Genomic DNA, 23,329 nt, shown 5'->3' with positions numbered 1-23,329 from the left:
GCTCCCTCAGCCTTATCAAACAACCAGGTTGTGAAGGGGGAGTCAGTGGCAAAGGAGCAAAATATTGGGCAGGAGCCAGTAAATATAGCTCAAGTATTCCCAAATTCAGTTGAAGGAATTAATTTAATTGCATCCAGGTGGTTTCATAACACTGAGGAGTCAAGGAAAATGGTAAAAGGTTAAGGCTGGTTATTGCCAGAATACTTAATACCACCAGGTGAGGCGTCACACAAAGATTAGGAAGAGGAGAGGGGGCAAGGTTGGTCCATGAAGTCCAGAGATGACCTCTGTGTGAATGGCAGGAGCAGCAACCATTGCTGTACGTGTGCAGGCTGGATCAGTACATGTAGGAGTGGAATGGTAAGGTTGGCCATAACAAAAGTACCGGAGAAACATTGTGGAGGGCAAGGATATGTAACACACTACAAAAACAGAATTACCTGGAAAAACTCAGCAGGTCTGGCAGCATCGGCGGAGAAGAAAAGAGTTGACATTTCGAGTCCTCATGACCCTTCGACAGTTCTGTCGAAGGGTCATGAGGACTCGAAACGTCAACTCTTTTCTTCTCCGCCGATGCTGCCAGACCTGCTGAGTTTTTCCAGGTAATTCTGTTTTTGTTTTGGATTTCCAGCATCCGCAGTTTTTTTGTTTTTATCTATGTAACACACTATGCTGGCTTGGAACTATATCACCATTTCTTCACTGGAAATCCTGGAGCTCCCTTCCTAGCAACACTGTGGGTGTACCTACATCACATGGACTGCAGCAGGTTCAAGAAGGCGGTTCACCGCCACCTTCTTGAGGGCAATTAGGGATGGGCAATAAATGCTGGCCTGGCCAATGATGCCCACTTTCTTTGAAAGAATTTTCAAAAGTGTTGTACTGAGAGTTGCAGAGGATCCCTGAGCCCTCCCTCTGGCTTCTTATTCTCTTGTTAGCCCTGAACCTGTGACTTTCTTTAGTTTCTCTCTGATTTCCCCCTCATGTCCTTTCTGAGCTCATCATCTTCATGAGACCCACCACCTGCTCCCTTGATCCCATTGTCACCCAGGCTCTGAATTTAGCTGTAAAATGCTGACAATATTTGAAACTCCTTCTGCTGTCCTAGTGAAATGTTAACCCATTTATTTTAAACTAGTTAAAACCTCTGCTAAAATAGCAAAGCAAGGAATTTCAGTGAAATGCATTTAAGATTTGTGCATGAGTACCCTAATATAAAATTTGCAGGCTCTAATGCCATTGTTATATTAAGTTTTGAATGTTAGATCTGACCAAAAATTCAGTCTCCAAAATATGTTAGCTACACAAACATTGCTTCAGATAAATGCCAGACTAAAAGACTGGATTTTTCCTTCTATAAATAATTAGTTGCTCCTTTCTCAACCTCTCCCTATTACTGTGCGTTCAATTCATTGTTCTAGTTCATGGTGTTTCAATTTAAGTTTTACATTTGGTCATGCGAGGCAGGTAAAGATGTACTTACACAAAAACATAACTTTAACTAAGTTTTGTTGTACAGTTATTTTCTGTCTACGTGGACATGGACCAGTTCTGATCTCTTGCTTAGTGGAGAACTGTTGTATTGATATTAACTGTTGTCTGCCACCAAGCAGCTCTGCTGCAATTCATTGGCTTGGCATCCTTTCCTGCTGTGAATTCCAAGTGGGAGTCATTGGAATCAGGAACGTGCAGCACTAGCAGAGCACACAGTTAAACTGGACTGGTCCACCTTCTTTTTCCTCCAAGAATAGTCCACAGTGAACATGAGGGAATTTGGGGTAAAGAGGAGTACATAACAATTAAGTACACTTCTATCTTAGAAAAATGATTCATTTAACATGTTTGGTGGTCCGTTGCTGATAATTTACTGGCCCATCAGAGGTAGGCCAATGAGGCAGTAGTGTGTGCTCCCAGCCATGTATCTTGTTTTCCTGTATTACTGCACGGGCTGACCAAAAGACATGGCACTGTGGCCCGCTTCAAAACCCTGTCAACTGTGGGTGGGGGGGTGCACAGGAGACAATTAGGTAGGTCCTTTTTTCAAAGTAATTTTAACTCCCTAGGATGTCCACAGCCAGTTGGAACCTCATTCCTACCAATCTCGGTCAGCTGCTTACTGATTTTGGAGAGCTGACTGCCAATAACCCCAGGCCATGTAAATGGTCTAGTACAAGAAACCCTGATGCTCCTATCTATGAACAAGAACTGCGCTGCTCCTGGTAGATAGAACAGGGGGTTGATCTGCACTTTTTTTTGTTTAAGCAATGGAAATTAATGATATTATTGAGAGGAACCAGCTTGGTGGTGTTACTGAGCCAAGCGATGTGGGAGAACTAAACTAAAATTGTAGAGTTTATAATCAGATAATTTAATTCAACAGCCTAATTGGATTCAGTACCTCATCCAAGTCAGTCACCTAATGTAATTGCCAGCACTTGCTGTTTAATCATAATTCTTTGCAACTTCAGTGTTTGAAGGAGTAAGCAGTCACTCTTCAAAAACCATTGGGTGTGTAAATTTGGCTTATGCAGTAGCACAGATGGACGATAGTGAATTGGCAGCCCATTTTCCCTCCGCCTCAACATCTTGCAGTATGTGACGACAGTGCTACTTGCTGAATCAGAAGAGGCCCTACAAAATATTGTATATCAAGTAAAATTGTGCAGACTTGTAAAATGGTCTGAAAATTAACTATCGCCCATTTTACGCAACTGCCCAAGAGAAATTTATACCTCCTTGTCTTTAAGAAAAACTGTGGAGCAAACCATTTTTGCATAGGGGAAGAAGAACTCGGGAAGAACTCAGAAGGAACCCTGTGTCATTTTTAGCCAGATTCTGCTACATGAGAGTAATACATTTCAACCATTGGTTGCATTTCTGATTTCAATGCACTATATGTCATTTTATTACATGTTCGGCAAATATTTTTTGTTTGGTTTGCAAATACTTTCTCGTGAAGGCAGAGCCCTTTTTGGTTGACTAAAAATAAGTCCTTCAGGAATAAACACACTCAATTTTTGAAACCAGAAGAAGTACTTCTCACATGATTTGTCTTCCATTCCTTCCAGATGTACTGAATAATAATCTGTACGAAGGATAAATTGACTATAAAAATGTTCTGTTTTCTCTGTAGGTTATTGGGCTGTTGGATGTTTTCACACCAGATCTGTCCTTGGAGAAATTTAATGATTTGTAAGTTTTTATTCAGTAATTTATTTTAGAATGACAACTTATTCCTCTACACCCAGAAAAATAAAATACACACAGCCAAATTAAATTGAAACATGTTAAGTAAAAACTAAATGGATTCGAGTTTTCACATTTTATATTAAAAAACAAAATGACGTGCACAAGACAGGCAATATTTTCTAACCTTGGTCAATATGGACAAGGGAATATATCCTGCCTTGCAAAGCTCTTCTCCTGTCAAATGAAATGGAGCAACTTTATGGTTAAAAAATCAGATAAAAATAATTGTGTTGTCTTAATGGCTTAAAAGTGAAATTTCCAACACTTGGCTTTACAGAATGGGTAAGGTTGTGAACAGCCACTTGACCTTGTTGAAAATAGTAGTTCGGTCAGAACAATTGGCCAGAGGATCCTGTGCTAAGGAAGGAAAGTCTGCTAGGGTTCCAGCGCCTGATTCCTGCACAGGTATACCTACTGAAGGAGAGAGAGAAGAGCAGTGAGCACCAGCCTCAACTTGGCAGGGCTACAATTATTCAGTTCCACTCTTTGAAGGCTTCCCAGCCTGTCTGTTTCACTATTCAAACACTCCCTGCTGTGCTTTCGCTTGGTTGACCCTGGCAAGTTCCACACAGCTCGAGAAACTCATGTTGGCTGTTAAAGACAGAAATCTGTGTTTTACTTGAGTTAATCGAGGATTTAAATATTTTTCCTAACCAGCAACTCCACGGGGGTTTCCCACATTTCTGCAAACGGGCCTGGGTTAAACTTGGAAGTGGGCGAAATCATGTTGAGTTCATGACCCAATGCCACTTTTCTGCTTTTCATCACCCCTCTCCCAACCTGGACCTGAAACCACCGCTGCCAACACAACCCCCCCCCCCCCCCCCCCCCCCCCCCCCCCCCCCCCCCCCCCGCCCCCCGACCCAAACCTTGCAGTTAAAATTCTGCCCATTATTTCCCACCCCAACCAGGCAAGCTTACAGTGGGAGGTGTTTGCAACAAAAGTATTGGACCTCGCCTTCCTTTCTATAATTAAACTGGACCCAGAAACTGTGGTGGGATCAGCATGAGTGCAGGTACAAGTCCTGCCCCATCACACATTTTCAGTGGGAAAAGCCTCATTCGAATGTTACAGTTTTCTGTTGTTTTGACTGCTTATTGTTTAGCCTTGCAACTCTTTTGTTTCATACTTATCAATTATACTTATTCCCCTTGAACCTCGGTGTGGTAAATATTATCAGTAGTGTTTCACCGTAATGTATGTTCTTTACCATGCCTACAGTTCTAATCATGAGTGAGATTCCTCATTTCTCAAAAAAATTGCTTTCAAGTTATGTTTTGCATACAGTCTGGTCACATTTGCTTAAAGTGCCTATTTCCCAATATTTATTTTTCCATGCTACAAGTTTGGTTTGATTAATTTTATCAATAGAAGAATTCTGAAAACAGTCCTCAGTATAGACTTGCAAGAAAACAAGGGTAAATTATTGCAGCTTTAGAAATAATTATGAAGTTAAACAATCTCATATTTTAAATTTTAAGAAGTCTTAGAGCAAGTCAGACACCTGCTTGTAGTGTGTGTATTGTGAGGGCAGGTTATCTATGATTTGCGAATGGTACATCATGGAGACATGTTATAGCAAATGGTTTCCCTAGTTCCAATGAGATCTCCATTATGATCCACAGTAAAGCTCTTTTGAGAAAAATCACTAATCATATTGACAAACTTGGTCGAAGATCTTACAAGTTTATCAGTAGCATTGCTGTAATAATTGTAACTGTCCATGACATTTTCAATTATTTCCCACATAAATGAAAGTGTGAGGCAGTGACAGCAATATATATTTTAAGAAAAAACTGCTGACAGATTGGACATGGGAACCTGTGAGGAAGAACCAGACAACTAAGGGAAATGGGCAGATATGTGGTAAATCTAGCTCAAGGTAAATAAATGTGAAGTAATGGATGTTTGGGGTGGGGGGGGGCCAGGGGTAAAGAACAAGGGATGGAGGTGCACCAGAAACAATGGCTTGGATTTTCACTGAGTGGGAAGCCCTTTTAAAATGGTGGCCAGGGCCCAATTCCAGGATTCCTCGGGTTTCCAATTTTTTTTATTCATTCATGGGATGTGAGCATTGCTGGCTAGGCCAGCATTTATTGCTCATCCCTAATTGCCCTTGTTCAGAGGGCTTTTAAGACATTGCTGTGGGTCTGGAGTCACATGTAGGCCAGACCAGGTAAAGACGACAGATTTCCTTCCCTAAAGGACATTAGTGAACCAGATGGGTTTTTATGACAGTTGGCAACGGTTTCGTGGCCATCATCAGACTTTTGATTCCAGATTTTTATTGAATTCAAATTTTACCATCTGCCGTGGTGGGATTCGAACCCGGGTCCACAGAGCATGAACTTTGAAGAGTGAAGGCTGGTTCAGGTCAAAAGTCTACTCAAAACCTGGCTGGCTCCATTGTGAGGTTAAGCATGTCCTAGTCCTCTAAATTTTCATGGAGTCAGCCAGGTTTTCAATGAGTCATGGCTCATGGCCCCTCAGAGGTGTCATGAACTATAGTTTACTTGAGGGGACTGTTTATAAGGTAAGTTCAAATGGCCCTCATGCCCAGCCCCATGACACAGTATGCCCCTCCAAACAATCCCTCTGGCCCCTCATGCCCCTGATGACAATATACCCTCCCAAACACCACCTATGGCTCCTCATACCGCAATGCCAAGGTATGCCCCTGATAATGAGGCTTGGCTGAGAGCCCAGAAGTCCATGAGCTTGTTGAAACACCTGAGACCCAGAGAAAACATTGCGTTATTGACAGCTCCTGCTCTCTGCTGTCATTTTCCCAGTGTTTATTTACACAAGTTTAAGAGGTTTCCCGCGCTTGCAGTTTCATCTAAAAAAACTTTAAAGGGTCTGGATGATTGACACTTTTATTGCCGTATTGTATAAGTAATTTTAGTTTAAGAAAGGGGAAAATTATCAATGAATGACTTTTTAAAAGCTCTTTTTTTTTTACAAATTATGCTGTTACTTTAGCGTCCATTGCTTCTATACAATGTGTAGTGGGTGAATGGGCATGGGGTGAGGGCTAGATGGCTCTTCTGTTTTTATTTTAACTGGGACAGAGTTCCATATCAATGAAGTGGGCCTTTTAAATAGCCAATCTGACAGCCCGTGTGGCTGCCTCCAAACATTTTCCTGAGTCGGCTAGCCCGACTCCAGCCCACACCCATTCCCCCCCTCAAAGAAAGTCCCATTCTTGCAGGCACTTTTGCCCAAGGTGGGAATTTTCTCAACTCCTGCTATCCACCTTGAGGATGAAAATCCAGACCTATAAGATTTTCAACAAAGTAGGAGAACAGAGATATCTATGGGGAGAAAAATACAGTTCTTTCAAAGTTACAAAGAACCATAAATAGCAATAAACGGGAATATTGGTTACATATATGGGACACTGAATCCAGAAGCAAGGAGATGATGATGAACGACAGTCAGGCTTATTATGTGTATTTTTGAGCATCTCATTTGAGAGAATGAATGTGCATCAGAGAAAGATTGCAATGTGGATTCACAAGGATAATGGCTGGAGTGAGGGTTGTTATGATGAGGCTTTAGAAACAATAACAATATATTTACTGAAGCAGAGGAGGTTAAGATGATATTCCTTGGAACAGTTCAAAATTTTGAAAAATTTGAGAGGATAAAAAGTGTTTTCTCCCCACTGTCTTACGATCTAGTAACCAGGAAGGATGAACTCTGATAATTTCTATCAGTATAGGAGTCCTTTCTGCAGTTCAATGTTGTTTGAGGTACAGCAGACTACTATCTTTCTGGGCACCCTTATTGAAATTTGCCCCCAGATCTGTCCAGGCATTTAAATCATATTTTCAGCAACCCAATCACTTGTTCAATGAGGACTCTTGGGCTCATGTGGCTCTGGTTATAACTTTCCTCAGTGGTAGGGTTCTTCACTGGGTAGCCCTTGCCTCCAAGGAGCCACCCATTGACTGCATGGAACTGTGAAGATCTGTGGGAGATGTGACTGGTGTAGAATGCAGGCATCATGACAGTTTCCAGGATATCTTGCACAGACAAACATGATAATCTTCAGGTGGTCACATTCCAGTGAACTTTGATGGAGGAATGAAATCCCCTTTGGTAGGTGAATCCTGCTGGTTGATATGAGGATACCTAGATTGGCTGTACACATGTGGCAATGACTTCCTTTAATCAGAAGGAATCCAGTCACTGCTGCAAAAGTGAGAGTCCACTGGTTCTGACTGGCCTCATCAGTAGCAAAGGGGATGTAAATGACAGACATAGCATCAGTAACTTGGGAGATGCACAGTGGGTAGCAGGTTGTGAAATCCTGTAGATGTTGTCAGCAGATCCCTGGAAGAAGTTGAAGGTGAAGAAACTCAGGGCTGTGGTGACCTTGACAGCCACTTGGTCCTACTGGGAAGGCGATCTTGTTCCAGAAAATGCTGAAGATATCAGTAATGACCTTTCGTGAAAGCCTGAGCCTCCTGACTTACTGTTGCACAGTCATCAAGAGAACCGATCTCCTGCTGCTTGTAGGCCCTATGCTGGTGAGGGGGCGGGTGGAGGGGGTTGCCGGGGGGTGGGGGTGGGGGTGGGATTGCCTCCTTCCAGCTGCAGCTCTGTGTCCAACCCCTCAGTTCTGTGAATTGGCATGTGGCTGAGGAGAAGGCAACTACTGCTGCTGTTGGCTTGGCCTAAATAGCCAAGTGGTTATGGTACTGGGTTTGGAACCCCAAGATCAAGAGTTCAAATCTCACAATGGCAAACTATGAAACAATGTAACTTCATCTGAAACAGATGGAAATGGGTTTGTACTCGAAAGAGTTACTGCTGCTGTTGGTGTTGCTCCTGCTCCTCCTGGTGTTGGTGTTGCTGCTCCCCTTGTTCCTCATCAGAACTTTTAAGGTGGAGCAGCATAAGTTGTTCCTATGCTACAGTGAAGGCTGACAGTGGGGAAATGCAGAACAAGGCAAGTAAAGCCACAGAAATTACTTCCAAAATTTTGAAATTCGGCTGTAAAGTATTGAAAGCACAATCTCTGAACAGGTTTGTGAGCACAAGCCTTTTGCTTGGTCAAGGATGTAGTTGCGCAGCTTCAGTCTTTTAAAGGTTTTCCAGCTTGTCAGTTGCACTGAGCAATGTCTCCCGGCTGTGCTTTCGGCCTTGTTGACCCTGGTGAGTTTCTTGCAGTTTGGGAAACCCGTGCACTGGCAGAATGTAAGGTTAAAGTCTGAATTCATTGGTTCCTAACATATTTAAATTAAGAGACCTGACGGCTCCTCAGGGGTTTCCCATGTGCCCCCGAAGACGATCCCATGAAAGTGAGAAGCAAGCGGGATCATGTCGGATTTCCAAAATACCAGCATATTTTTGGGAATTTAAACTCTACCTGAACTTGCCCCCTCCCCCTCCCCCACCAGTTAAAATTCTGCCCTTGGTACCTAAGGCAATACATAATGTTCACTCCAACAATATTCCAGCTGCCACCCTTGAAACCCATTTCCCTGCCTGACTTCAAGAGAGCGAAGGAGAAAATGTGGAAGTTTAAATGTTTATTTCGATCACTGACGTCTTCTTACAGTAATTCATTTGCTTGGATGAATTTGATTTGCAAGTAAGATTACACTCCCTTTTAATAAGCAAAAAGGGAACTGTGATTTCTGATGAAATGTTTAACACTGCTACAGAATAACCAGACATTATTTTTATTGCTTAACAACAAATTAACAGTAACTAAAATAGTCTTCTTTTTCTGATTAACCTGTGGCAACAGAAATTCTACTCCCTGTCGCACAAGATATTTGTAACAAAACAGACAAACATTTGGAAAAGCCAAGTCTGCCTTTAATGAAAAAACACATCTGAAGCCTATCCAAGGTCAAAAATTTTACCCAATAATAAGTCCGTTACACAGATGGTGAGAGCTAGTCCCTGATTCAGCCAGTGATCCCTTCAGTCATACTAGTATGATCCAGAATTGCTTCCAGTATAAATCCCTATTGTAGACATAACATTTCAAAAATCTCTACCAGATACAAAAATAAAAATCACTCCTCATTGCCCTCTATAAAATCTTGTTTCAAAAAAATGTATTTTTTAAAGTTTTAACAGCAGAAGTGGAATATCAATAAGCAGGGATTTTTTTTTTATTAAATGAATAACTTTTTATTGGGAGTTATGGAAGTTATGCTCCCTAAGTAGTTTCTATTTTCCATTCTAAATGTGCAGTTAGCTCTATATGTAGTGTATTGTGTTCCAACATGTTACATCTAACAAGACTCAACAATCATTTTAAATGACTACATAGCATACATATCATTTTTAAAACAATTAATCAAATATGCCCATATATTACACCAAGGATGCACAACACATCTTGCATGACCCAAATCTGGTCTAAAAATATTTCGTACTGAACCATGAAGGCTGTGAAAAGTGTTTGTGAAATACAAATCTGACTACTTCTGCCATTAACAACAAGCCTTATATAACATAGTACAGTATATAACACCGTGGCACAAGTATTCTTCCTGATTTTGCTTCACGCCTTGTCTGTTTGGGCTTCTATTTTAGAAGTTCCAGCTTTGCTGAAATCTGTTTCTACTTGCTGCTCCCAGGACCAGCTCCACTCTGACCACTGTCCTTTCTTAGCTTGAAATCCTGAATCTTTCCTAAGAAAGGGGAGAAAAGGAATACCAAAGTGAACGGGGAAACACAAGTGGTGGAAAGGAAAACAGAAAAGGCGAAGAAAACCAAAAGAAAAACAGAAACAAGTCAAAGTTTTATAAAAAGCAGATGAAAAACTGAGTGAACCTGAAAGGGATTCACAAATGTTCCTGCAGTCTCACAATGTAACACAGTAAGGCAGTCGGGTACTGATTTGTGACCCTTTTAACTTTTGAAGTCACTAGAAACAAAAATGGTAAGAGGTGTTTAATGGGTAGACGAGCCCATGTTGCCTGTTTTGTGTTATTGCCCACTGTCAAAATTACCCCCAGTCACCTCGTTATCTTAACCATACCAATTGGAGGAGATAGCAAGCACAATTTAAATGCTCCCTATTTACAATAAAGATATATTGACTTCCAATCCTTCCTGCTACATGCAAATTCCCCTGCTAGTGTGAGTTTGAATAGAATGAGCTAGAGATTCTTCCCTCAGTGAACTTGCTTTCTCTTTAAAGACACTTCTTAAAACCTAACTCTTCGACCAAGCTTTTGGTTATCTGATGTATAGACTCGATTTTCATCCGAGACTAGAGGTGGTTAGTGGGAGTCGAGAAATTTGACGGCTCGGGAGGAAAGTGCCTGCGAAGGTGGTGTGGGGGGTGGATCATAACTGGAGTCAGGCCAGAATCAGTTCGGAGGCGGCCACAGGGGCTGTTGGATGCTGAGGCATTCTGGTTAAAAAGCTTGCTCAGTGCTCTGTGTCCCAATTGTAATAATAACAGTAAAACAAAAAAAAGCCCTCTAGGCCTCACCCTTCAAACCCCCCCACACACTCCCCATGATCTCTCATAACTTCCATGCCAACCTAAGCCCCCACCACCCACCCACATGGCCCCTCATACCTTCCATCTCAACTTAAGCCCGTCCCCTTCCCCTATGGCCCTTCATGCCAACCTATGCCCCTCCATCCACCTCCATGGCCCCTCATGGCACGAATTATTCTGTTGAAGCCTCCCCACCCAAGGAAAAACATCGCTTTATCGACAGCTCTTTTTCTGTGTTCTATTCTGTCAATTGCTAAATGTTTACACAAGATAAAGAGATGTCAATTGTTTATAGTTTCTGTTATACTTCAAATATCTGGATGATTGACATTTTTATAGGGCTGTAGTAAAACCACTTTTGTTAAGAAAGTAGAAAGTTATGAATGATTGATTTATTTTTAAAGCTTTTCCATACATGCTATTGTTACTATAGAGTTCATGGAGCTATGCCAGGTCAAGAGTACAGGGTGCAGGCTCACGACCTGAATCAGCCCATACCTTATCCTGCACTGCCGAAAATTGGAGGCGCTAAGAATGGGCTCGGGAATCCTGGAATTGAGTCCGAACCCACCATTTTTAACGGTCCACAGAGTTGGGGAGGCTCCGTGAAAATCTGTTTACGTGCTTGGTGTCATACTTTTTATGTTTTATAATGCTCCTGTGAAATACTTTGGGATGTTTCATCATGTTAAAGGTGCTATATAAATATAAGTTGTGGTTGAATTGGATTATATTCCTGCCTCTGAAAATGAGCGAGTTGTCAACCCATGCATTCAATTATTGATAATAAAAATGTTTTCATTCTAGTTTAGGTTCGGTATTTCAGAGTTTCATCCTGATGTGCTCATCTTTCTCCAGTATATTTTGATTGTCTTTTAGGTTAATTCTCCAGATATAATAATAATAAACCACTTACCAAACAATAAATCTTTCTATCTGGTGATGAAATAAATCTAGTTTTGGCATTTGAGCAGCTTCCTAAGGAAATTCTATTCTGTGGTACTGGGACACACAGGAATGCACCTGGGGAGTGGGTGCGGTCTGAATATTCAAGAGGTTTACATTAATGTAGTATTTTATATTAGAAAACAATCCCTAATATAGGGCACCTACAAGGCTGAAATTAACAGCAGAGAAGGCAAAGCAAATCCGGAAGTAGCAATTAATTGGCATCTAGCTCGAGCTTTTCAAAATCTGAAGATTATAAGAAGACAGGGAGAAGTAAATGAGTTCCACAGGTCCTGGGACAGAATGAGTTGAAGAAGGAGACAGTACAATGAGTCTTGAATATTCCACAATAGTAGGAATATATTACAAAAGGAAGAACTGTTACCTGGAAAGAATGTTCAATGAAAGTGAAGAGAAGAACGGTTTAGAAAAGTATAACACAGAACGGGAGAGATGTATTTTGAAGCATGATTACAATATCCCTGGCTCACTTCACTCAGCCTTTATTTGTTGTTTGGCCAAGGAACGCTGCAGGTTGACATGCACACGTCAATTTCAGACCACAGCTCAGAAACACCCAGCAATTGAAAATTATTTTGCAACTGTAACAAAGTGGCATCTAGGTTTATTGGATATACCTTTTTTAATATATGCAGGTGGATGACTGGTCTACATTTTATTGAAACTGCCCTCTCAGCTATTTGTGCAGATTTTATAACTTTTATAAAACCTTTCATTCATCCAGTACATTTCAGACAAGCACACTGGGTGTTCATATGCTAGTGCCATATTACATATTGTCAAGGCCATGGTGTTCACTGAAGTGTTGATGAATCTAAATGTGTTTTCCTTTAAAGTAGACCTGTTTCCTCCTGGTCAATCAGTGCACATTCTGTGCTACAACAGCTGAACTGCCACCTCCAGTAAAAATAGTAACCATGGAAACTGGACTAAATCAATTAGAAATTCATCAAATAGTTAAGCACTTCCATAGCAACCAAGCTATTTTTTCATTTAACACAGCAGATAGGCAACAGTTCTTAAAAGTTCATTCAGTTTGCTAAGAAGTCAGATCTCCACTGTATTCTATTTATAGTGAAATTGTAAATGTGCATATTACGAACTTGTAAACAAGTTTACAAATGGTGAGTAGTTGAAGTCTTCCTAAACCTTACTGCACTTCCCATACTCAGGATGTGATCCTCAAAAATTACAGTACAGCATCATTTCTTAGATGTAGCACGTGTATATACTTACAAATTGTGTCAACAATAGTGACAAATGACAGAAAATGCACAGAAAAATATTAATCCAAAATTTTGGCCTTCATTTCCATGAAACACTCATCTGGAGTTCTTCTCTGCTAAAGATGTGCCTCCTGAAGTAGCTAAACAAGTAAATGTACCATTTGGAACTGATCCATATAATCAGGAAGATCGCAGGTTCGATCCCTAGCCTATACCATATGAGTTCATGTTTGAGCTGCTGTGGAAAAACTACAATTGATCACAATGGCCCTGACCGAGGGCATTGGGAATACCTGGCAGGTTCCACATCTGACCATTATCCAGTGAACCCTGCTGGAAAGTGACTACACTCAAATAGCCTTGAGACATAGACTGATGGGTGAGGTGCTCCAAGACCACTGGCCCCTATCTTTTGGAGCCAGCATCTTAACCAGCTGTATAGTAGCCAACTGTGGACATGGATGGTTTTTATTTGACATCCTTTTGAGCCATGGTTGCTAAAGTATATTGTCCAAGTCTGACGCAGAAGAGAGAAATTATGATACTTAATGCACTATTTTAGCATCCAGTTGATGAATGGGGATTAGCAGGTAACAATTTAAGAGATATCAAATAAATCTAATACAACTTTTCTAAGCTTATTTTGGACAGAACAGAATATTGGCTTTAAATTCATGCTGAATAAGTGAGATCTTAACTTGCTAGAAATTATACAAAGTGGGCAGAATTGTGCCCTCGGTTGGCGGGCGGGCCCCACTGGCTCGGTGGTGGGCGGGCAGCCGAACTCCGCTGCCGAAACGGGGTCTGCCGCCATTTTGAGTGGGCGGACCAATTAAGGCCCGCCCAGCGGCCTGCCCAACAGGAAGTGCTATGCGTTTCCTTTGGGGGGTGGGGGGGGGGATTCCCCATCTGTCAAAGTGCGCTCTTGGCGCATGCGTGTGAAAGAGCACACTGCTGCCTGAGACTAAGTGCTGTCTCAAAGAGATTAGTGACAACAGAAAAATTTAAAAATTATTAACATGTCTCCCTCATGTGACAATGTCACACGAGATGGGACATGTTAATAAATCTCACATAAACTTTGTTAAAGTTTTTAAAAACAAACATAAAACCTCATCCCGTCAGTGGATGAGGTTTCATGTTTTATCAGAAGCCCGCTGGGGCTCCTGGCCTGCCCGCCAGCCTTAAGGTTGGATGGGCAGGTCTTTAATTATCTTAATGATCCTGTCAATGGCCTCAATTGGCCATTGACAGGTTGGTGGGCGGACAGCTGATTTCGCTGTCCCCCTGCCTTCCTAAAAATTTAAAGGGACCAGGATGATGTCAGGAGTTCCTCCCAAAGTCATCCCGTGTTATTTTCCTGTGGGTGAGCGGGCCCTGCCCCCAAATCGCCGACAGGGAAATTCTGGCATCTGATTCTCAATGGTCTCTACTGATATAAGTCAGGCAGTTTCTTTTATTTGCTCACATACGGGCTCTCCATCCCACAAAGTCAACATTTATATTTGAATTTAAATAATTTCCTGAATGTTGAGCTTTATAATTTAACAGGTTGCTGTGGATGTACCCCAACAACTATCTCTGGATGGTGCCAGACAGTGATTATAGAACAGTGTTTGAATAGAATAGAAATGGAAGAGGCAGAAACACAGGGTTTTTATTGAAATTAAATATTGTTGACAGCATGTATGTAATCAAAAACTTCCCACTTTGCAGTCAAACCTCCTTACTATACTCTTGAGATCATTCCATTTATTTAACTCCTAATCATGCAATCAATGCATCTCCTAGTTTCCAGCCTAAGGTCATGGCTAATGGAGCCATCTGGTGCTGTTTTCTTCCAAAAGTTATTAATAAGGCAAATTGGCTGCAGCAGCACATTGTACTATAAGTCAAAACAAGTCATAATGACATTGCACAGATCAGTGATGAATACTGAGCTAGACAAGCAGTTTTGGTTATCCAGACTGCTTGTCTGACAACCATTTCTGGACAAATAGAAATATACTCCAATTAAACATTGGGAAAACTAAAGCCTTCAGTCCCCATGGTATTCTGCTAGCTGCTGAGTCACCCTCTCCATGGAAACTGTCTGAGACTAAACCAGACTGTTCACAACATTGGTGTCATATTTGACCTGAGATGAGCTACGAGCAGACATCTACTCCATCACTAAGACTGCCTATTTCCACCTTCTTAATATGAGGCGCCTCAATCTTTGCCTCGGCTCATCTGCTGCTGAAACCCTCATCCATGCATTTGCAACCTCTAGACTTGACTATTCAATGCAGCTCTGGCTAGCCTCCCACATTCCACCTCCGTAAACTTGAGGTTTTCCAAAACTCTGCTGCCTTTATCCTAATTTGTACCCATTCACCAATCACCCATGTGCTGGCAGAACTACACTGGCTCCTGGTTAAGCCTTGACTTTAAAATACTCATTCTTTTTTAAATCCCTCCATGGCTTCGCTCTTCCCTATCTCTATAATCTCTGCCAACCTTACAACCCTCCAAGACATCTCTGCTCCTTTAATTCTGCCCTCTTAAGCATTGCTGATTTCAATCACTCCATCACTGGTAGCCATGCCCTCACTTGCCAAGGTCCTAAGCTCTGGAATTCCCTTCTTAGAACTCCCCTTCCTCCAAACCTCTTTTTCCTCCTTTAAGACACTCCATAAACCCTACTTATTTGACCATGCTTTTGGTCATTCACCTTAGTATCTCCTTAGGTGACTCAATGTCAAATATTGCTTTATAATGCTCCTGTGAAGCACCTTGGGATATTTTATTGCATTAAAGATGCTATATAAATGCAAATTATCATCTTACCTCAAAAAGCATATTGAAATATTAGAAAGGGTTCAGAAATGAGTGTCTCGGATAATTTCAGGTTTTAGATTACTAAGTTATGAAAAGTTTCCAGCAATGTAAATGTATTGCACTGGGAAAAGGTATATGACATAACTCTTCAGATAGTGAAAAGTATAGATGAGATGGAAGTAAATACTTGATTTAAATTATTTTGGGCAATGAACAAAAGACTAGAGGGCACAAACACAATATTTATAAGTCTCCAACAAAGTTAGAGATGATAAAAACACATTTCTCTCCCCACAGCAGGGCAGTGGCTATGTGGAACAACCTCTGAAGAAGTAATTGATCAAAGCTGGGTATTGTGTTAATTCAGGATCTAAACATTACGTTGATTGTTACTGCCAAGAAAATGTTAATTAAGTAATATTTGTTTCTCAAAACACCCAAACATTTCAAAGATGGTCGGAATTCATCAGTAGATCGTTTTATTAAATAACAGTTTTGTAATCTGCTCCCTTAACGTAGGAGGACAGGGATTTTCGACGTGAAATGGCAGAGAATGAGGAATAAAATCTGGGTTGTGATGCCTACTGCCACCTCTCGTTCCCAACCAGGATTTACCTCCCCTGCCAGAACTGTTGGCTATTCTGTGCCTATCTGCTGCATGGAAATGGGGCCCACTTCCCTCCCAAATACCTTACATACAATAAGTAGTAGTGAATGATCCAAATTCCCCCAAGGAAGGGAGGAGCCTTCTAGTGGCCACTTCTCCATCCAAGCTGAGCCTAGCATTTAACTGCTGAAGGCTTCAGTCTCAGCTGAGGCCTTCGGTGGGAACTTTAATTCAGGGTGCATCTGCTCCTTTAACATCCTCTGTTGTCTCTTATGGTGTTGCAGTGATGTCCCTCCTTCAGCACCAGACGAGTGGGATTTTGTCCCCTCACATTGGTTGGCTCCCTCAATGGGAGGTCTGTCACGTGCCACAAATTAGCTCTGATCCCGTTAAATGGGTGAGGGTTATGGCAGTTTTGGAAGGACAGGTAGGAAACCCGGAACTCTGCCCCAAAGAGAAGAATCACAGTTTTATCAATCTTTTTAATCTGCAAAATCAGGAACGATATTTTGTTTTTTTCCCTGCTTATCTGTTCCCCTTCCCATCTGAAGGCATTGATTCTATTACTGGGCTGAAGTTCCTTGGGTAGCTTGGCCACATTCAGGGAAGGGAGCTTCTGAAAGTTCATGGGTATGGATAGCAGGTAAGACAACTTTGAGCATAGCTGAGATGCCCAATGGTCAGATGGCTCGTTAGCACGCACTGTCTGGGGTCACAATAAAGACCGGCCATTTGGGAAAAGTACTGGAACGTCTCTCGAAGATCATTCCCCACTAGCACTGGCTCAATGCCTTCAGGGCAGAAGGAAAAGAAGAAAAATGGCTGAGAAAGGAGAATGTGACAAATCTTATTTTTCATGGATTATTATTGGATTAACTTGGCAAAATTAATAGATGTCACATTTTTGTTGTGTTCTTTAGTGACATTATTGCAGCTAACATAAAAGCAAAAAAGTGTGGATGCTGGAAATCTGAAACAAAAACAAAAATACCTGGAAAAACTCAGCAGGTCTGACAGCATCTGCGGAGAGGAATTTTTCCTCTTCTAGTTTAGTTCTGATGAAGAGTCATACGGCCTCAAAACGTTAACTGTGTTCCTCTCTGGAGATGCTGCCAGACCTGCTGAATTTTTCCAGGTATTTTTATTTCTATTGCAGCTAACCACTGATATTTAACCATTAACTGCAGTGTTAGTATACAGAACATGTGGTCAAATAAAACAAATAGCTTGGTAAATATTGCGTGTCCAATTAGGATTTTGTGCTTTAATTAGCTGGGTGTAAAAATGTCGTCTTCTCACCAGTTACTGAAGATAACCTACTTGGAACTTTTCCTTGAAAAGCAGGATATATAATTGGTGACTAGCATGACTGGTAATCAGAAATACTTATGCATACACACTGGGATTTGGGGGTTGGGGGGTGTTGTGTGGTGGGTTTTTTTTTAACTGGTGCAGAGCGGAGACAGTAGGGGGCTGGCGGATCTAGAAGAGTGGTGTGAGGTCCAGAAAATCAGGGGTCTCCTGCAAGCTTTGGAGTTTTAACTTCATAGTGTGTGTATGACATCAATGAGAGGTGCCCCAACCGGAAGCCAGCTTGCTTGGCAGAACTAAAAACCCAGGTGAAGAATCAAAGAAAGATCAGATGGGTCATAGGATGGGGGCTGTCCAGGTGGAAATGTTGGATCCAGCAGCTAAATGCCAAAGTACTTGCTTCCACTAGTCCGTCAGCTCAGTTTAACTGCCGGGTTTTCCAAGGACTGGCCAAGCTTAAATTTCAAATGGTGAATAAAAATGAGACATACAGCCTCATTATAATGTTTAAAGTGCCATCTCGATCCTTGGAGCAGGCAAGAAAAGGAAAAGAAAAAAAGTCTTCCTTGACTCCTGTTATCGTAACACCATTAAAAGCAGAACTGGATGGGTAGGAGGCAGGTTGGGGTCAGGATGCAGATGTTTAGCACTTGAACACCCCACCCACTAAAACCTGCCTGCTTTTTGTGGTTAAAAATCTCCTCAGGTTTCCTAAAGCCTTTACAGTTGCTAGGAGAAAATGCAAAATTGGACATTCATATACTGTAGTATAATTCTGTGAAGGCCAGGGCAAAAGGTGTGCTGATACATCAGTGTAATTATGCTAATTATTAAGTGAGAAAGTCAGAGAAATAGCAAAATAGATTTAAAAATAATAAACGTGTAGTAGTACATATTGGTCAAAATGCACACTGTAAATGCATGATGAATAGAATTGAATTATCAAAGAAGACTTTGAAATGGTCATGAGTGATGGACCTAATCCCTCTATATTATAGAGAGGGGCAATTTGGACAAGGTTCCACTCCTCTTCACTATCCAGTGTCTATCCAGCTTGAAGGACACATTGGGAATTGATTAAGATGAGGGCAAGGCTCCACCTATGATGAGCCCATGATTAAATAGCTACTTTCTAAAGTCACAAGAAAAATGGCTATCTGAGCAAAATATTGGAGGATGACTGGTGCCCACAGCTTCACAAAGAGTTCATCGCAGCAGAGAAAAATGACGAGTGGAGAAAAAGCCACATGAAAGTATCCACTAACAATGACAAATTATTAACTGAAATGTTATTAGTTAAGGGCAGATCAAAGACACTGCATTTAGCTCTTCAGCAATTTGTCTGATGTCACAAATTTAAACCTCGGTGAACCTTTTAATAGCCCATTCTTTGAAGTTCATAATTTGTGAATGTTTAGGTCCTCAGGGCAAAATGATTTTTTCCTACAGTAAGTCTTATTTAAAGGAAATTGGATTATGTGTATTGATACATTTCCAACCTTATCTCGTTAGATTTTCTTTTATTCATTCATGGGATGTGGGCATCACTGGCTAGGCCAGCATTTATTGCCCATCTCTAACTGTCCTTGTCAGAGGGCATTTAAGAGTCAACTACATTGCTCTGGGTCTGGACTTACATGCAGGCCAGACCAGGTAAGGACAGCAGATTTCCTTCCCTGAAGGAGCATTAGTGAACCAAATGGGTTTTTACAACAATTGACAATGGTTTCATGGTCATCATTAGACTTTTAATTCCAGATTTTTATTGAGTTCACATTCCACCATCTGCCATGGCAGAATTTAAACCCAGCTACCCCAGAGCAATACGCTGGATCTCTGGATTACAAGAGCAGCGACAATACCACTATGCCCTCACCTCCCCCAACTGATGAGGTGCTTCAGGAGTGTGTCATAACAGCTAATTAAAAGATTTTGTTAAATATCAAATCATTTAATAATCATTTGCTTTCTACATTTTTAAGTACACCTTGGCATGATTCTGTTAAAAAAAAATGTAATTAGCTGTGAAGTGTATATCTATTATGGCTGAATGTACATGTCTTTCCCACATTCCAAATCTTGTCCTTCTATAGTAGATAATTATAGTAGATAATTAGATAATTATATAAATGCAAAAAAAGCAGACAACACTAAACTTTAAAAATAAATTTGTACCGTTTATGATTTTGCTTTGTGTATTACATCTGTCATGGGTGACTTGTAAAGGTTGAAATTCAGTCCTATCAAAACTTGATGAGTGCAGTCACAGTTAAATACACTGAATACTATGCTGTGTACTTAACCAGAATTCATAACAGAAAATAGAAGTGATAAATTTGTTCAAGGTATAAAACATGTAGTAATAAACTGGACTATCTCCATAACATTTTGCTTGAACTTTCAATTCTTATTTAAATATTTTTCAAAATAGATTTCTAATTTAGTGTTCTTAAATTTTCATAGCTTTGAATATCTAAAATCCTACCAACCACCTCCATTTTTAAAAGTCATTCTCAGACCTTAAATCTGTTGTTGTGTCCAGGACTGGGCTTATCATGGACAAATAATCTAATCATTGCAACATTACAACTAGGTATATTGTTTCTTGTCCTGTATTACATTTCTAAAGGTCATGTTGACGTTACATTTATTATTTTCCTTATTTTGCAGTTATCTGGTTATGCCTTTCATGGGAACAGACCTTAGCAAATTAATGAAGCATGAGAAATTGACTGAAGACCGGATCCAGTTTCTGGTATATCAAATCTTGAAAGGCCTAAAGGTCAGTTTGACCTCCAATTATTAATTTTGACTGTGCGAATGTGATACTAGTTAATCAGTTTTAAAATAATGTTAAGAAATTATCTTTATAATTTTGGACAAGGGAGTTAGATACTTCCAACCTTATGGCCTTGATGTATTACTTCTGTCACATTATATTAATTTGCAAGACATGCGCACTTATCCATAATTGTTTTTTCACCAGAAAACATTCTTTTGATTCTTCCTCTCCCAAAAGCATACTTCAAAATGATGAACTAATTTGTTTTATCTATTCTGTGGGCATGGTGTTACTAACAAGACTGGAATTTGATGCCCATCCCTTGTTGTCCAATGAAGGTGGTAATGATGCAACTGTTTGGTTGGCTACATCTCAGGGCAGTTAATAGTCAACCACATTGGTGTGGGACAAAAGTTGAATATGAATTAGATTTGGCAAGGACAGTAGGTCCTTCCTAAAGAGAATATTGAACCTTTTTTTTCAAATTGGCCATTCATGGTTATTTTTATTGTTGTCCATTTTTTATCCCATAGTTTTGTTTCAACTGATTTCAAATTCTCAATTTGATTAGGGTTTGAACTTATGTTCTCTACAGCCCTCTGGTTCAATGGTCCAATAATATAACCATTACACGGTAGTACCTGATCATCACTGATATATTGAGCAATATAAACTGAGCAATAATTTCCTTCAATAAACACGTTCTTTGTAGTCTTGTAAAATGAAGGATGGCACCAAACAGTTTCAAGCTTTGTGAAGAATAGTAAATTTTTTGCAGTTTCAATGACAACAAATGAGAAGCTATGTGATTTGACATTTTGCAGCAACTGCAACTTCCATGTCTACTGAGTCTTCAATGTAGAAAATAGCCAAAAGTACCTGCCAGAGGAGAAATGGCTGATGAGCACCAGTTGAAGAATTAAGAGAGGATCAAAATCATTCACCAAAAATATGGGTTTTAAAGAGTTTTTGGAACACAAAAGTACCATAGCTGTAATGCTCTGCCAGAAGTGCGTCTGCACCCACGCACGAGTAATTTGCATTTGCAAGTGCAACTCACTCATAAAATAGCAGTGGTATTCTGCACCTGGCTGCACAATTGACTTGAGGTTAGGTAGGCGTCAAATTTTCATCCTGTTCTTTCATTTATTGTCTCACAGAAATGTGTTTAGCCACCAGGCACTTATGAAAGTTCTTTATACAAAGGACAACTAGAGGCAATAAAGATTCTGACTTCTAGTTAGATAATGAAATCAACACATTACACTAAGTAACTTCAACTTATATTTGCAGAATATTAATGGTCTGAAAATCCTTACCTACAAATTTCTTAGACTCTTGTGTGTTAAGTATTTTAATCTGTATTGGTAGGCAAATTCTGTGAAAGTAAGTGGATAACACACACAAAGGGCTGAATTTAATGCAGGGAGCAGAGTCCCCATCCCCTAGTGTAAAGGTTGTGGGTGAGTCCGCCTCTGTTCAGTGCGGCCATTTAACGGCCTCTCAGCAGCACCAGGAGTGATGGCCAATGCTGGAACTGCAGCAAATCCAGGAGGAAAGTGTGCTGCAATGGAGTCAGACTTCAAGGTAAGTCCGAGATTTCACCAGGGCTAGGCTGGCAGGCCACAATGAGGGGGCTGAGATCTGGGGTGGACAGGGGCAGGAAAGAGGGGAAACACAAGGAAGAAGAGACCTTGAGGGGAGCCACAGATTAGCAAAGGGGGCTGGAAAAAGAGGCAACTCCCCCTGCAGCTTTCATGGGGTGGCCTGGACTCTTGATGCCGGCCTACTCCCACTATGGGTAAAATCCCAGCAGCAACAGGAGGTCCTAATTGGCCACTTAAGGGCCTCAATTGACATTCTGGCAGATGGGCCTCCCAGTGAGTCTTGACACTGGATAAAGTTACAGTGGAGCTGGGCATGTAGGCACAGGGAGTGGCGCCACATAGAGCCCAATTTTACAATCCCCTCCCCTGCTTGCCATCCTGCCCCAGGGCGGAGGAAGGGCAGAAATATTCAGCCCAAAGTTTGCAGCCTACAATATTAGGAATCTTTGATAAACTGGGTATGTTAATTTCTTTGGCACTATGATGTTTTAGAAATTTTAAGCGCAGTAAATACTGTGAGGCATTGAAGTTTTAACATTCCCCTGGCTCCTGGTTTGTCAGGCAAGCAAAAGCAGGCATTTGTTGTATTTATCCAGGTTGGATTTGTGCTTAGGTTCTAGAGGCAGAAGACTTTTTCTAAAATTTGACAAAAACCAATCTGCATAGTTTTTTTTAAACAACTCACTCTTAAATCCACAAAGACTGCTGAAATGTGTTATTGTATCACATCAAAAATTAATAGAACATACGAATTAGGAGGAATAGGCTATTCAGCCCCCCAAGCCTGCTTCGCCATTCAATAATATCCTGGCTGATCTGATTGTGGCCTCAACTCCACTTTCCTTCCTATCCCTGATACCCTTCAACTCCCTTGTCAATCCAGAATCTAACTCACTCAGCCTTAAAAATATTCATTGACCCTGCCTCCACTGCTCTCTGAGGAAGAGAGTTCCACAGGCTCACAACCCTCAGAGAAAAAAATTTCTCATCTCAACCTTAAATGGGAGACCCCTTATTTTTAACGATTTCCTCTCATCCCAGTCTCTCCCACAAAGGGAAACATCCTCTCAGCAAGCCCACTCATTATCCTATACGTTTCTATAAGATTGTGTCTCATTCTTTTAAACTCCAAAGGATACAGGCCCAACCTTTCCTCATAGTATTACCCCCCCCCCCAATCCCAGGAATCAAATGTGTGAACCTTCTCTGCACTACTTCTAATGCAATTATGTCCTTTCTTAAATAAGGAGACCAAAACGGTGCACAGTGCTCTAGAT

The 23,329-nt window shown here is 40.9% G+C and overlaps 1 protein-coding gene across 1 annotated transcript in view; it reads left to right on the top strand.

The window, feature by feature from the left end:
• LOC121286443 (mitogen-activated protein kinase 12-like) overlaps positions 1–23,329 on the top strand; it is a 55,710-nt gene that overhangs the window by 10,746 nt on the left and 21,635 nt on the right. The window contains exons 3-4 of the mRNA XM_041203561.1: positions 3,134–3,192; positions 20,334–20,445. Coding sequence (XP_041059495.1) covers positions 3,134–3,192; positions 20,334–20,445 — 171 coding nt within the window. The remainder of the gene's footprint in view (positions 1–3,133; positions 3,193–20,333; positions 20,446–23,329) is intronic.

Source organism: Carcharodon carcharias, chromosome 13 (genome assembly GCF_017639515.1).
Source record: "Carcharodon carcharias isolate sCarCar2 chromosome 13, sCarCar2.pri, whole genome shotgun sequence".
NCBI classification, from domain to species: domain Eukaryota; kingdom Metazoa; phylum Chordata; class Chondrichthyes; order Lamniformes; family Lamnidae; genus Carcharodon; species Carcharodon carcharias.
This window is presented reverse-complemented; position numbering and strand designations above follow the sequence as displayed.